This window comes from Bison bison, unplaced genomic scaffold (genome assembly GCF_000754665.1).
Source record: "Bison bison bison isolate TAMUID 2011002044 unplaced genomic scaffold, Bison_UMD1.0 scf7180017864080, whole genome shotgun sequence".
Taxonomy (NCBI): domain Eukaryota; kingdom Metazoa; phylum Chordata; class Mammalia; order Artiodactyla; family Bovidae; genus Bison; species Bison bison.
Window position 1 is genome coordinate 4,225,884 of NW_011494652.1, and position 15,650 is coordinate 4,241,533.

The window sequence follows — 15,650 nt, forward strand, 5'->3', positions numbered from 1 at the left end:
ACAGAGTCAGACATGACTGAAGCGACTTAGCAGCAGCAGCAGCAAAGTATATGTAAGAGCTTTATTGCTACACAAAATTCACCCTTACAAAGTGTATGTTCTGTGGGTTTTGGTATATCCAGTGTTGTGTGATCATCACCACTAATTCCAGAGCATTTTCATCACTCCAAAAAGAAACCGTGGATCCATTAGCCATCACGCCTCATTCCCCCTCCTGCCATCCCTACCTGGAGAATCCCATAGACGGAGGAGCATGGTGGGCTACAGTCGCAAAGAGTCAGACACGACTGAGTGACTGACAGGCACGCACACCATCTATTTTGTCACTATGGATTTGCCTCTTTGGGGTATTTCATAAAAATGGAATCATACACGATGTGGCCTTTCACGTCCGGCTGCTTTCTCTTAGCATAATGTCTTCAAGCTTCATCCATGTTGTAGGATGGTCAGGACATCATTTCTGTCTATGGCCAAATAATATTCCATTGTCTGGACATACGCATTTTGTTTACCCATTTATGTATTAATGGACATTTGGGTTGCTTCATTTTTTTACTGTTATGAGTAACACCTTCCCTGATAGCTCAGTTGGTAAAGAATCTGCCTGCAATACTGGAGACCCTGGTTCGATTCCTGGGTGGGACGATCTGCTGGAGAAGGGATAGGCTACCTACTCCAGTATTCTTGGGCTTCCCTGCTGGCTCAGCTGCTAAAGAATCCGCCCACAATGCGGGAGACCTGGGTTCGATCCCTGGATTGGGAAGATCCCCTGGAGAAGGGAAAGGCTATCCACTCCAGTATTCTGGCCTGCAGAATTCCAGGGGTCACAAAGAGTCAGACACATCTGAGCAACTTTCACTTTATGAACCTTGTAACACTGTTACACACAAGTTTTTGTGTGGACTTATCAATTCCCCTGGGTATACACCTAAATGTGAAATTGCTGAGTCACGTGGTAACTCATTTTGAGGAACTGCCAAACTCTTTTCCAAAGTGGCTGCACCATTGTATAAGCCCAGCAGCGGCCTGTGAAGGTTCCAACTTCTCCTCATTCTCACCAATGATTGTTACTGCTCGTCTGTTTCACTGTAGCTGTCCTGGTGAGTGTGTGTATAACTTACGTGATATCTTACCACCGGCCACGCCTGGGTTTGGCTTGTGGGGAACTGGGTAGAGAAGGAACCATCATCTTTGCCTTTAGGGGAATTACAACTCAACTCAGAGTAGGAGGAGATAGACACAAGTCTTTTTTTTTTTTGGCTGTGCTGTGGAGCATGTGGAATCTTAGTTCCCCAACCAGGGATCAAACTCACACCCCTTGCATTGGTAGTGCAGAGTCTTAACCATTGGACCACCAGGGAAGTCCCCAAGCACAGGTCTTTATCACACATTGATTAGTGTGTCTCAGCAATGATTGGACTGGACATAAGGGAAGACACTGAAACAAGTACAATATGGTCTTTACCCTAATGAACTCTTTGACTAAAGAATGTAAGACCTTCAACAGCAAGTCCATCCACCCGGCCTCCATTTATCTGTCTGTCCATCTATATACCCATCTACCCAGTTATTCAGTTGGTTAAGAATCCACCTGCAATGCAGGAGACCCTGGTTTGATTCCTGGGTCAGGAAGATCCTCTGGAGAAGGGATAGGCTACCCACTCCAGTATTCTTGGGCTTCCCTTGTGGCCCAGCTGGTAAAGAATCCGCCTGCAATGCAGGAGACCTGGGTTCAATCCCTGGGTTGGGAAGATCCCCTGGAGAAGGGAAAGGAACCCACTCCAGTGTTCTGGCCTGGAGAATTCCATGGACTGTATAGTCCATGGGGTCGCAGAGTCAGACACAACTGAGTGACTTTCACTTTCACCCAGTTATTCAGCCATTCGACAACCAAACATTAGACCAGTAATCCATCAAAACATCTACCTGTCCGTTTACCCACCATCTCATTTACCCAGCCGCTACTCATTTACCTACACAATCATCCTCTACTTGTCTGTACCTCCATCTTTCCATTCACCCATCTATCCATCCAACCAACCATCTGTCTATGAAACCATTAGCCATCAAATCATCTACCCATCCTTCCATGAAGTCACCCAACTGTCCATCCATTCATTCATCCAACTTCCCATCTATCTTCTCAACTATACATCCACCTGTCCATTTATTCATCCTTCCATCCATGTTTGTCTATCCATCCAGCTTCTCAATTGTTCATCCTTCCCATCACCAACCATTCAAACCCTTCAAATCATCTGGCAACCAATCCAACCACTCACTTATCTACCAAACCATCCATCCATTCATTTGTCCACCACTGATCCACCTGGGCATCTTGGACCCTGGAGTTGGACATGAAGGCTTTGCTCCTTTATTGAAAATGCTTCCAGCCCACATACCCTGACCAGTGATAGTCCCCACTTCTTTGGCTTATACTTTGGGACACATTTCTCAACACTTCCCCACCTTCTTAGCAGGTTATTTGGACATGGATTCTTTCATCTCATGTGACATGCACAGTTTTTTGAGCCTTTCCAATACACCAGGAACCTGATTGGTCTTTTCTCATTTAATTTTCACAAAGGCACCATGAGGCAAATACTAGGTCAATCCCTATTTTCCAGATAAGGAAACTTTCTTACCCACTTTCCGTAAGGAAAGTAAGACTCAGAGAGATGAAATACCTTGCGTAGGGTCACACAGCAAATGCAGGGGAGATCCCAGGCCTGCAGGTCCATTCTAAGACCATGCAGAAAACAGGAGAATTCTCTAAGGGATGTTTGCAGTCCCTCTGGGGATGCTGTGCACGCCTGGCCTCTGGGAGGAGCTGTGACCCAGGGTGCAGAGGGACTGAAGGATGCTGAAGCTGAGCCTTCAAATGGTCAACATGAATGGTCACAATGAGCCACCCTTGACCACCGGCCGGCATCCACTGGCCTCTCAACCCTGGCCTTTGCTCAGATTCACTCAGGGCTCTGTGGAGGCCGTTCCCTCTGCCTGCAAGTCCACCCGCCCCGCTTCATGTGGTCACTCCCATCATCCCTCTGGTCTCGGCTCACAGGTCACTTCCCCAGCCTCTATCCAATCAAGGTCCCCACGCTCCTTCTCTGACAGCCGGTCAGGCCCTTCCCTGTGCTCACCCCTCCAGTCGGCTCTGAAGGTGCAAACCAGGTGGGAGGGCCCAGGAAGGTGCACAGCAGGGGGTCCACAAACATTTGCTGAAATCGAGTCTCCTGGGAGTTTTCTCCGACCTCTTGTGGCCTTTGCAGGGGTTACAAGCCCTTCCTCCCTCCTGAAGGCCTCCACCCACAGACTCTGTTGGATTCCAGCGCCTTGGAACACCCCATGTTCACAGCTGGTCCCTGCTTGGGACCCTGGGACTCACCCAGGTAAACATCAGTGAGCAATGCTTAGAATGTTGCCCATCTGCCCATCTCCCCCATGAAGCCTTCCTGATGCCTAGGTCCCTGCCCCAAAGCTCTTGGAGACTGTCTCTCGGCCCTTTTCTGAATTAGATGTGCCTGAAAGCAGGGGTCTGTCGTGTTGGCCCAGGGCTGGATCCCGGCAGACCTTTAGTGTTTACAAAAGAAATACATGAATGGATGGCCATGCTATGGCAAGAGAGGCCAGCGCCACCAGCTCAGGTGGCAGGTGCTTGGTGGGATCTGGTTCCCTTGGACAAAGGCCGGTGCGGGGGGCAGGTGAATAAATCATGAGGGGCCCGGAGCAGGGCCGGGGCAGGACAACTGACCTCATTCTGGGAGGTGAGGAGCCGGCAGCTGGGTGGTAAGTGGGTTAGGGGCAAAACCTGGGGGGAGGGGCACACAAGAGGCCGCTGCAGGCTGCCTGGCCCACCCTCACCCTTCTCCCCAAGAAGCAGGAAGTTGGAGGTCTGCACAGGTTAGGTGGGAGGTGCGGGCGGAAGTGGGGTGGTGGGCAAGTGCAGAGATACCCCAGGGCTCTGGGTTGGGGAAAGGGGGGCAGATCTGGGATGGGGCTTAGGGGGATGGTTTTTCCAGAGTCCAAGAGCCATCCTGGGAGAGGGCATCCTACGGAGAACAGGAAGAGCAAGAATGCACAGACAGAAAGAGGGACAGACTGATATGGGAAAGAGTCTCACCCAACAGAGGGAGGCAACTGACAAAGAGATGGGCACAAGTGGGCAGAAGGACCCACAGGAACACAGCTGGGCAGATGTCAGCAGGGGGCAGGGGGTGGAGCGAGAACGGCGGGTGAGAGAGACCCCCCGGAGCAGAGGGGCCAGGGAGGGGCAGAGAACAACACAGACTCAGAGGCGGAGGGGCATATGGGGAGATGAGCAGACAGGCCGCTGTGACGCGAGGAGCCCCGGGCACGGTCTGTGGCAGCCTGAGCGCGGTGGGTGTCAAGGTAGGGTTTCAGGGAGGGGCTGTGTGAGGGGTCCAGGGAGCTAGGAAAGATGGGGTTCTCGGAGGGCCTGGGGCCCACCAGCCCCTGGAGCCGGAAACAGGAAGAAGAGTAGCAGGGACCCTGTGGGAACCACACCTGCAGCTGCCCACAAGGCCACCCTCCCGCAGGCCCTGGGAAAGTGGAGTGGGCAGTGCCCCTCAGACGGCAGGAGGTGCCAAGCGCTCGTCTCCATGGCCCTTCCCCAGGGCCCGGCAGATGGCAGCCTCCCCACGGGGGACCCCACCCCCTCCGAGGTCACGCCAGGGCCTAGCGGGGCCCCTGCCAGCCCAGCAGCCACCAGGCGGCGGGCGCTCCTTCGGGAACTGGAGGCTCAGGTGCAGGCCGCCTATGGGCAGGTAAAGGGGGCCGGGGTGTGGGGTCATCCTCAGCTGAGGGAACCGTGAGGGAACAGCGGGGACCCACAGGACAAACCCAGGGCTGAGCCCAGGGAGGGGAGCTCAGACATGCACTCTGATGGATGGGCCAGCAGCCACTCAGCTGTCCAGAGAGAGGCTGGCATCCCCCACAACCTCTGCCATCACTGAGCCCTGTTTCCAGACCGCAGAGCCCAGTCAGCTGTCCTTGGGTCCTCGCCTAAGTAGCCAGGCTGGGGCAGGTCCAGGCAGGGGTGCCGAGGGCAGGCAGGTTGGGCAGATGCTCTGAGGTGACAGCAGGGGTCCAGCTGGGAGGGGCAGGTGCTTCCTGGGTCTGCCATTTCCTGGAGAGATGACCCAGCCCACCCTGGCAATCAAGGCACCTGGCTTCCTCCTCCCAGGTCTAGGCACTGCTTCTGAAGACATTAAATCTCTCCAGATTGGGCTGGAGGGAGAGAATGCTGGAGAGGGCGTGTCTGCAAGACCCTCAGGAGTGAGCACGGGGAAGCTGTGCCTTCCAGGGGGGGCCTTGCGCCCCAAGTGGCCACCCTCACCAGCAGAGATGCTCAGAGATAATCCCAGATTAGGACCCAAGCCCCTGTGCCCCGGGCTCCCCGCCTGCCCACCCGCCCGCGATCTTCCCCACAAAACCCTCGGAAAATCCCCTGCAGTGATCTCAGACTCTCACTGGGAGCTGGTGGGAGCCCACAGCATCCTCTGAGGCCCAGCCTTGGGCTGCCCCAGGGACTCCAGGACTGGCATGGTTCAAGGGCCCATGGGAAACTGTGCCAAGCGGCCCCGGCACCGGGCGCCTAAGGTAGGAGGGTTAAGGGGGAGAAGCAAGGCCGGGAGGCTGGGCTGGACCCTGAAAGGGTCTGATGGGGTGGGCAGGGCCCGACTGGGGTCACAGGTGGGCACAGCAGGGGGATGAGTGGGTTGGCGCCCACCACTGTCGACCAAGATCTTCCCTGGCAGACCCCAGACTCTGACCCATCATAGTCTTGGCTCCTGCAGATCTCTGGGCCTTCTGCTGCCAAGCTTGTCAGGCCCCCCAACTGCCCATCCAACTGCCCCCTTCCTGCTGCTGCCCTTGCCTTCTGGAGTGACCATGGCCCTGTGCCTTGCCCCTTTTCTGGGCCTCGGTTTGCCCCACTGAACAGTAAGGGAGTGGACCCTTCTCGTCGAGAGTGTTGATGGTGAGGTTCCACTGTCCTGTGCTGGGTTCTAACAACTGGAGAGGCTGGCAAGTGAGGGTGGAGAGGGGTCACTGCCCCAGCTCATGGCTGGCTCTGCTGCAGGACCGCTGGCAGTGGCCTGGCTCCCCCCCAGGGGGGTCCCGCCATGGCCTGGGCCCCAGCCCCAGTCCCGAGGAGCCGGGGGCCCCTGGGCCGGGCGTCCAGGGCTACTCCGTGCTCAGCAGCGTGGTGGGGCCCGCCTGCATCTTTCTGCGGCCCAGCATCGCCGCCACCCAGCTCGTATGTACGGCCACCACCTGCCTGCCTCCGGTCCCTACCCTTGCCCCCACGTTTTGCCTCTCCTTGAGTGGGGGGGAGAGGACTGAGTGGGGATCTCAGAGCAAAGGCTCACAGATCTAGGAATGTGGGGGACAGAGAGGCATGGAGAAACAGACATAAGATCAAAACGGGGGGGGACCTGGGGAAACAGGCCAGGAAAGAGAGAAGAGGGGGGCAGAGAGTGTCTCAGAGAAACAGCGGAGACAGGAGCCACCAAGGGGATGGGCAGGGAAGAGACAGGGCCCCCAAAGAGGAATAGAGAGAACAAGAGAGACATGGCCAAGCCGGAGGGTCTGCCCAACCCCAGCTCCACCTCTGGCTAATGGAGCTCCAGGAGCGGGGCACAGGGGACAGGAAGGGGGGCCCAGATGCCCAGCCCATCAGCATGAATGGTGGGAGGGAAGGAGTGCCTGCATGTTGTGGGGCTGAGTGGGGGGCCCCAGAGAACAAGAAAGAGGAGGTGCAGGTACCTAGGGGGTTGTCCAGGGAATTCTTAACCCTTCTGTCTTCCCTCAGGACCGGGAGCTGCGGCCAGAGGAGGTTGAAGGTAAAGGCTTGGGGAAAGAACTATAGTTTCCAGAGTGGGGGGCACTGGGTGGGGGTCTGAGCAGTCTCCAGGAGGACCTGGGAGCAAGCAGGCTGGAGGGGATCCAAGCGGGAAGATGGGGACCAGACTGAGCAGGGTGGGGTTGAGAGAACCCCAAGCTGTCAGTTTCCTGCTTCTATTTGCCCAGCGGGACATGGTCCCCCTTTAATTCATCCAGCGAACACTTCCTGGGTGCCCACTGTGGGCCTGGCCCAGTTCTGAGTACTGGGAAACGTGGCCAACCAGATAGATCTGGACTGTGTCCTCTGGAGAGAGATGTCAACAGGTCAACTGCCAGTACAAATGGTGCTATGCACTCTCAAGGAAGTGATCCGAAGAGCCAGAGGGGACTGAATTGAGAGGGAAGACCTCCTTGAATAGGTGGCATAAAGACCAAGAATGTTCCAGAATGTGAGCTCCATGAGGTCAAGGACTGTTTTTTCCTTTCTCTTTCTTTCTCACCTCCTTCACTCTCTCCTTTCTTTCTTTCCTTCCTCTCTTCCTTCCTTCTTTTCTTTCTCCCTTTCTCTCTTTCTTCCCCTCCCTCTCTCTTTCTCTCCTTCATCTTTTTCTTTCTTCACTGCCACATCTGCAGTACCGAGAGTAGCGCTTGGCACAGAGCAGATGTCCCTTAAATATTTGCAGAGTGAATGAAAGGAATGACATTTGCAAAGACCCTGGGGTAGCAAAGAGAAACAACTGTTTAGAAAGCAGGACATGACAGGACCAAGGTGAGAAGGTCTAATCCAGGCTGGGGTCCCAGGGGACATGCGGAAAGGCCTGACCCCGCCCTGCCTGGCAGAGCTGCAGGCCGCCTTCCAGGAGTTTGACAGAGACCGGGACGGCTACATCGGCTACCAGGAGCTTGGGGCCTGCATGCGGACGCTGGGCTACATGCCCACCGAGATGGAGCTCATCGAGATCTCCCAGCAAATCAGTATGTGCCTGAGACCTGTCCCACCCCCAGTTCTCCAGTGGCCATGACCACGGTCAGGGCAGCCGGGCAGCTCAGGGAACCGAGGTGGCTACACAGGTTGGCTCCCAGAACCTGGGATTTTGGTTGTTCTCACGGCAAGCTCTCTGCCTCCAGACATCTCACCATCCCCCGTGAGGTGGGTGGGTCAAGGGCTAGCATGCCCACTTTTTAGATGAGGCAACAGTCTCCGCTAGTGGTAAAGACACTGCCTATCAACGGAGCAGACTTAAGAGACCGGGGTTCAAACCCTAGGTTGGGAAGATCCTCTGGAGAAGAAAATAGCAACCCCACTCCAGTACTCTTGTCTGGGAAATCCCATGGACAGAGGAGACTGGCGGGCTGCAGTCCATGGGGTCACAAAGAGTTGGACACAACTGAAGCGACTTAGCACTCAGCCACAGTCTCTGAAAGGTCCCTGTGACTTGCCTAAGGTCACACAGCCAGGTCACTGGAGTCAGGAACTTGAGCCCAACTGAGCTCTTCAGGAAAATTAAGGGAAGCCGGCAGGAGACACAGCCTAGGAGAACCAGAGGGAGGGAAAGGCCCATTCAGTGGGGCGGGGAGAGGGACACAGGCCAGGAGGGGAGGGCGGAGGAGGCCAGGGCTGGGCAGGGGTCTCTGATGGTTCCGGGTCTCTTCTGGGCGTGGCCCCCAGGTGGCGGGAAGGTGGACTTTGAAGACTTTGTGGAGCTGATGGGCCCCAAGCTGCTAGCGGAGACCGCGGACATGATCGGCGTCCGGGAGCTGCGGGACGCCTTCCGGGAGGTGGGGTCCCCGGGGCCGGGGCGGGCGGGGCCTGCGTGTCGGCGGTGAGGGCGGGGCCGCGCGAATGAATGACTGGTTCGTGACCCGGTGTCGCCGCAGTTCGACACCAACGGGGACGGCTGCATCAGCCTGGGTGAGCTCCGGGCGGCCCTGAAGGCCCTGCTGGGAGAGCGGCTCAGCCAGCGGGAGGTGGACGAGATCCTCCGCGACATTGACCTCAACGGGGACGGCCTGGTGGACTTCGAAGGTACAGCCCACCGCTCCCCCACGCTCAGCACCGCGGACCCTGCGCGAGTTTTCACAGAGGAAGAGCCTCAAGCGCTGTGTGTGTGCCAGGCTCTGTGCTAAGCACACCTATCTCCTCTGCCGGCTAACCATCAGGAGAACCTGGGAGGAAGCCAGGCTTAACCCCACAAGGAGGAGAAAGTCGGTTCTTAGGGAAGCGAGGGTGCTTAGCAAAAGAAGTGGATGGAGCCAGCGTCTAGATCCAGGAAGCCTACCCCTTCCCAACAGAGGGAAAACAAGGATTAAATAATAAAAGGAAGCCAAGGAAAGTAAAGTCTTCCCTCATAGCTCAGCTGGTAAAGAATCCACCCGCAATGCAGGAGACCCCAGTTTGATTCCTGGGGTCGGGAAGATCTGCGGGAGAAGGGACAGACTACCCACTCCAGTATTCTTGGGCTTCCGTTGTGGCTCAGCTGGTAAAAAAAATCCGCCTACAATGCAGACGACCTGGGTTCGATCCGTGGGTTGGGAAGATCCCCTGGAGAAGGGAAAGGCTACCCACTCCAGTATTCTGGCCTGGAGAATTCCATGGACTGTATAGTCCATGGGGTCGAAAAGAGCCAAACACAACTGAGAAACTTTCACTTTCACAGAAAGTCAGGGCTTCCTTGGTGGCTCAGATGGTAAAGAATCTGCCTGCAATGCATGAAACCAAGGTTCAATCCCTGGGTCAAGAAGATCCCCTGGAGAAGGCAATGGCTACCCACTCCAGTATTCTTGCTTGGAGTAGTCCATGGACAGAGGAGTCTGGCGGGTTACAGTTCATAGGGTCACAACGAGTCAGACGCGACTGAGTGACTAACACACATAAGGAAAGTCAGTGTGTAGAAATTCTCCAAGGTAGGCCCAAAAGTGTTCGCGAGCTTCCTAGCAGCCAAAGCAAAGAGGAAAGTAGGTTCAGTTACAAGATTTTTTTTCCCCCATAAGACAAAGCCCCTCTTCTCCACCAAATTCAGGGGACTCCGTTGCAGGTCCTGCCCTTGACCACACCCCCTCCCACCTCGAAGCCAGTATCTTCGCCTCACTCCAGGGTGTCGAGGTCCAGAGAGCAGACTGAAATGTTGGCTTTGTCCTGGCAGAGTTTGTGCGAATGATGTCTCGCTGAGCCTGCACAGAAGCTGGAAGCAGCAGACAGGACTTGGGACCAGAGCCACTGCCTGCCAGTGTGTTCTTGGAGCCCCTCACCTCCAGCTTGGACCCCTCCCCCTCTTCTCCCTGCCCTGGCCAGTGTGCGCAGCCCTTGCCTGCAACACCTCCACCCCCCTCCTCCACCAAGCCCCCTTGCCCAGCTCTGTTTCTCTGACAATAAAGCATGTTCGAGCTGGGGACACAGGTTCCACTGCTCACTTGTTCATCCTGCAGGTATCTGGCCCTCAAAGTGAAGTCCTCTCGATTGTGAACTTTGGGTGGGTAAGGGGCCCTCCCTAGATCCTGCAGCCAGCCCAGAGCAAGTACTGGGAAATGTTCCCAGATGAGTAAACCCAACCTGTTTCTCCCAGAGGTGGGTGCATGGTGGCCCCTCACCCTGTGAAGTGCTCTTCTGGATCCAAGGTTACAACCGAAGACCATGTGCCTAAGGGCTTCTCCCAAGCTCCTTCCCATTTCCTCTTAGAGGGGCGCAGCTCAGAGCTCCCTGCAAGAAAGAACTTGCTGGTGGGCTGCAGGGGGTGAGGGAGCTGACAGGCCCCTTCAGGATATATCTCAGCCTTTGGGCACACACCTCACTCTTCCCTGGAGCCTGCAGCCACTGACCACACACACAAGTGGGCTCTGTTCCAAGCTCCCCGCTCTAGTTTAGCCGAGGTGTGGTCAGGTCAGCCCCGAATCAGCAACTCTCTGCCCAATCCTTCTTTATCATACTTCCTCTTTTTCACATTCCGAACTTCACCTTGGTGTTTGCCTCCCAGGGAAACCAAATGATACAGCTCCTCACTCCAGCCCTGCCATGGTCTTCATAGCCCCACTTTCCATATCGAGGGACCTGGGAGCCAGGTCCCAGCAATGTGCGGGAGTTCTCCCAGCTCCACTGTCCTCTCCCTGCTCCCGGCCGTGCAGCACGTGCTGCCAGATTTTTCTTTCTAAAATGCCATTTGTGTTTTGTCACACTCCTATCCAGAAACTGGCCATGGCCCCCCATTGTCCCCTGGGATGATCCAGTCCCTGTGCCTGGCGCTGGAAGGCTCCATGAGGATGAGGAACTGGCATACAGTCACACATGTTAGGAAGAAGCATCAGGGGGACTTCAGCTAGGCCTGGGGACTGTAGAGTCACAGTGCCAACCAGAAAGGGAGCCTTCAGGTCGGAGTGGACCCTGGACAGGCTGAGGCCTCTTCTAGCCCTGCATGACCAGCCACCGTTCCCACCTGCTGGGAGGAAGGATGAACTTGACCTCTAGGCCCAGAAAGGGGAGGAGCTTTCAGTGATTGTGCCAACAAGATGGCCTTGAGACAGATCAGGCAGGCAGCCACCAGCACCTTGCTCAGTCTGGAGCTTGGACACCGAGGTGCCAGGGCTGGCTGCAGCAGCCTCAGCACCACTTGCCTGGCAGATCACAATTAATCCTTAATCCCCAATTAGGTGATCTCTTCTGCCAGTCTGGCAGGCTTGGGGATGAGGGGGGAGTTGCAGCTTGTCTGGGAGCCATGGTCCACCCTCCTTCCCCCTACCCTCCACCGACACGCACAGATGGCATTACTGCCAGAGAAGAAATCTGTCCCCTCTGCAGGGGCTGGGGAGAATGATGGACATGGGCCAGGGGAAGAGCAGACCCTGCTCAAGGTCAGCCTCCCACTGGCCCCAGCTTGGTAGGTGCTATGGTTGGAACTGGGGAGGGGGGACGGTTGGTGGGGAGGTTTTAATTGGCTGCCGTGTATCTGCTGGCATCAGCAGTGCCCGCAGCTCCCCTAAATCCCCCACACGCCCTCCCACCCCAAAAAGGCTGTTAGCCCAGAAGTTCCAAGCAGACACAGCTGGAGCAGGGACCAGGGCTACAAAGACCAATAAGCAGGCAGCAACTATGTGGAGCCAAGAACCCCTCCCCCGTCTAAAGGGGGCACCTGCCCTCCAGCTCCACTGGCTGCTGCCAGTTGGAATAGGCTAGAGCTACAGGATCTCCTGGTTTTCCAAGAGAAGCTGTCAGTTGAGATTTTTACTTTAAGTTCACTGTATTTATTTCTTTTTAATTTTGGCTGCACTGGGTCTTTGCAGTGAAGAAGGCGATGGCACCCCACTCCAGTACTCTTGCCTGGCAAATCCCATGGCCGGAGGAGCCTGGTGGGCTGTAGTCCATGGGGTTGCTAGGAGTCGGACACGACTGAGCGACTTCACTTTCACTTTTCACTTTCATGCGTTGGAGAAGGAAATGGCAACCCACTCCAGTGTTCTTGCCTGGAGAATCCCAGGGACGGGGGAGCCTGGTGGGCTGCCGTCTCTGGGGTCGCACAGAGTCGGACACCACTGAAGTGACTCAGCAGCAGCAGCAGCAGCAGCAGGGTCTTTGCAGCAGCATGTGGGGCATCTCTCATTGCAGAGCATGGGCTCCAGAGCGTGCAGGTTCAGTGGATGCAGTGCTCAGGCTGAGTTGGCCTGCAGCGTGCGGGATCTTTGTTCCCGACCAGGGATCAAGCCTGTGTCCCTGGAACTGGAAGGCAGATTCTTAACCTCTGGACCACCAGAGAAGTCTCAGTTTCACTTTTAATAGTTGAGGTATAATGTACATTCAGTAACATGGATGAGTGTACAGTTCAGTGAGTTTTTGCATGCATATGCAGCCAGGTAACCATCACCCCGATAAGGATGTTAATCCACTTATTTAAGAGTAGTTCCCGGTTTACAGAATTATACTGAAGACAGGACAGGGAGCTCCTGAATACCTCACATCCAGTTTCTCCCATGTGTTAGTCAAGGCTCTCCAGAGAAACAGAACCAATAAGAGATGTGTCAGTGTAAAGACATTTATTATTAAGGAATCGGCTCAGGCAATTATGGGCACTGAGCCATCCTCAGATCTGTAGTCAGCAAGCTAGTGATATGGGAGACCTGGTGATATAGTTCCAGTCCGAGCCCAGAGGCCCCAAAACCAGAAAAGTTGATGTGGGAAGTTCCAGTCTGAGAGCAAAAGCCTGCTGACCCTGCTCAAAGGTCAGGCAGGCAAAACTCCTCCCTCACTCAGCCTTTTTTTTCCATTCAGATCTTCAGCCCACACTGGGAAGACCCATTCACTTTACTTAGTACTCAGATTCAATGCATCTCATCCAGACGCTCCCTCAAGACACTCCAAAATAATGTTGGACCTACGGCCCGGGCACCTCCATGACCCAGTCAGATCGACACACAGAATGAACCACAACACTCTAGTAACATCTTACATTAGAATGGTACTTCTGACACTGCTCATGAACTGTGAGCGAAGTGAAGTGAAAGTTGCTCAGGCGTGTCCGATTCTTTGCGAGGCCATGGACTATGTAGCCCACCAGGCTCCTCTGTCCATGGAATTCTCAAGGCAAGAACACTTGTGAAAATGAAAGTTGCTCAGTTGTGTTCGACTCTTTGAGACCACACTGACTATACAGTCCATGGAATTCTCCAGGCCAGGATACTGGAGTGGGTAGCTATTCCCTTCTCCAGGGGATCTTCCCAACCCAGGGATTGAACCTGGATCTCCCACATCACAGGTAGATTCTTTACGGTCTGTGCCCACAGGGAAGCCCAATTAACTAATAGTGATGCATTATTATTAAAGACCACATTTTATGCAGATTTCATCTCTTCTTCCCTTGTTCTGTTCCAGAGTGCTTTCCAGGACACCATTTACATTAGAAATCATGTCTTTTTAGGGTGCTCTTGGTTGTGATGGTTTTACAGAATTTTCTTTTTTAATTATCTTGTCAGTTTTAAGGAATACCAGTCAGGTATTTTTATAGAATGTCCCTAAATTGGGATTTGCTTGTTTTTACCACAGTTAGAATGGGGTTCTTGGGACTTCCCTGGTGGTCCAGTGGCTAAGACTCTGGGCTCCCAGGGCAGGGGGCCGGGATTCAATTGCCCTGGTCAGGGAACTAGATTCCACATGCTGCAACTGAGACTCAGCACAGCCAAATAAATATTTAAAAAAGAATGGCGTTCTCATCCCAACATATACTATCCATATTATCAACATGACATCATCATTGATTCTGACATTGATCACTTGGCTGAGAGTAGTGTTTCTGTCAGGTTTCTGTGCTGTAAAATTACTCATTTCATTTCCTTTCTCCTATTACATCCAATCCTATTAAAGGTCGATTTGTCTTTTCTCCATTTATTTGCTCACTATTTTTTATATCAATATATATTTTATACAAGTTATAATCCAGTACTATTTTATCAATTTTCTTGCTCAAAGTGCTCCACCTTTGGCCATTGAGAGCTCTTTCATTTGGCTCCTGTGCCCCTCTGACATACCCCCATCACTGTAGGGGCTTGGGTTTGGGAGTTTTGAGTTTTGTTTTAGCGTTTTCTTACTTTCTGGCACTACTAGCTGTTCCAGAATTATCTTGCATATTTTGGGTCCCAGTCCTAGAGTCAGCCATTTCTCCAAGGAACTCTGCTTCATTTTATTGGAGAATGGTATTTGAAACCAAGATCTGGCTGTTAAGTTGCTTCTAGGCACTCTAATAGAATGAGGATGTATATATGTACACCAACTTGTGGATATAAAACATTTTAAGTATTTCTGCATATAACCAACTGTATTTATATCAAGCTAAACATGAGTTCCTATTGGTATCTCCAACTCTGGTCCATTACCACATGGATCATTCTAGCGTCCTCCTCCTCCTCACTTACCTGTAACTTCTCATTCCAACATCAAGAATTGTTAGCCCATACTCCCATGGGAAACCACATCATCAACGAGGGTGCAGTGCTTTTTGTCTGTGTTCTTATGGGCTCCACTCATTTCCAATTTCCAGATTATGCTTTACCTACTCAGTTTTACCCCTCACCAACTCCTGGCAACCAGTACCTTGTTTACCTTCTGTATGAGTCTCCTTTTCCAGAATGTCATATCATTGGCATCATACTGCATGTGTCTTTTTCAGACTGACTTCTTTCACTTAGCAATATGTCTGTGTCTTTTTCTGAGTAGATAATTTCCTTTTATTGCTGAATAAGAGTCCATTGTATAAAAACATCAGTTTCTTTGTTGACTCACCTATTGAAAGTCACCTCTACTGGGAAGCCTTCTGTGATGTCACAAGGCTGGACCCTTACTCTGAATTCCAGAGGAATTGTCCCTCTGGAATTCCTTGCCCCAGGAATCCACACTGTCTTACTCTATTGTGTGGCTTTACTTCCCTGTCTGTCTCTCTTTGAGACTAGGATCTCCTTGAGGACAGAAACCATGACTAGTTCATTTCCATCAGTGTCCAGCACAAGGCCTGAGATGGAGGATGGAGTGAGAAAATGTTTGTTGAATGAATAAACAATGTCCTCGGCATGAAAAAAATCTACAGAGCTGGCGGGGGTAGGGGTGGGGTGGGGAGGGGCATGAGATTTTGAGGAGGAGGAAGAGTCTCAGGAAAAAGGTTAATGTTTGGAGGAGAGTCTAAGATCCAGGGTTGTGAGGAATGAGATTTGAGGGGAGGGATCTGAGTGGAGATATGGATAGGAAAAAGGAAATGAAACAGTAGACACTTTATGAATATTCATTTAATCCCCACAACAACCCTATGAAATTC

General features: G+C 53.4%; 1 protein-coding gene across 3 annotated transcripts; it reads left to right on the plus strand.

The window, feature by feature from the left end:
- The first annotated feature begins 5,499 nt into the window (after positions 1–5,499).
- On the plus strand, positions 5,500–10,258 carry CABP2 (calcium binding protein 2). Of its 3 annotated transcripts, XM_010837682.1 has the most exons (7): positions 5,566–5,622; positions 6,104–6,280; positions 6,836–6,866; positions 7,708–7,842; positions 8,537–8,646; positions 8,746–8,893; positions 10,011–10,247. In XM_010837682.1, the coding sequence occupies exons 1-7, from the start codon at positions 5,566–5,568 to the stop codon at positions 10,034–10,036; spliced, it is 684 nt and encodes a 227-aa protein (XP_010835984.1). In that variant the 3' UTR covers positions 10,037–10,247. The 3 variants fall into 3 exon arrangements, with proteins under 3 accessions (XP_010835985.1, XP_010835984.1, XP_010835986.1); XM_010837683.1 differs by lacking the exon at positions 6,104–6,280 and having other exon boundaries at positions 5,500–5,622; positions 10,011–10,258; XM_010837684.1 differs by lacking the exon at positions 6,104–6,280 and having other exon boundaries at positions 5,581–5,622; positions 7,708–7,848.
- The last annotated feature ends 5,392 nt before the right edge of the window (positions 10,259–15,650 follow it).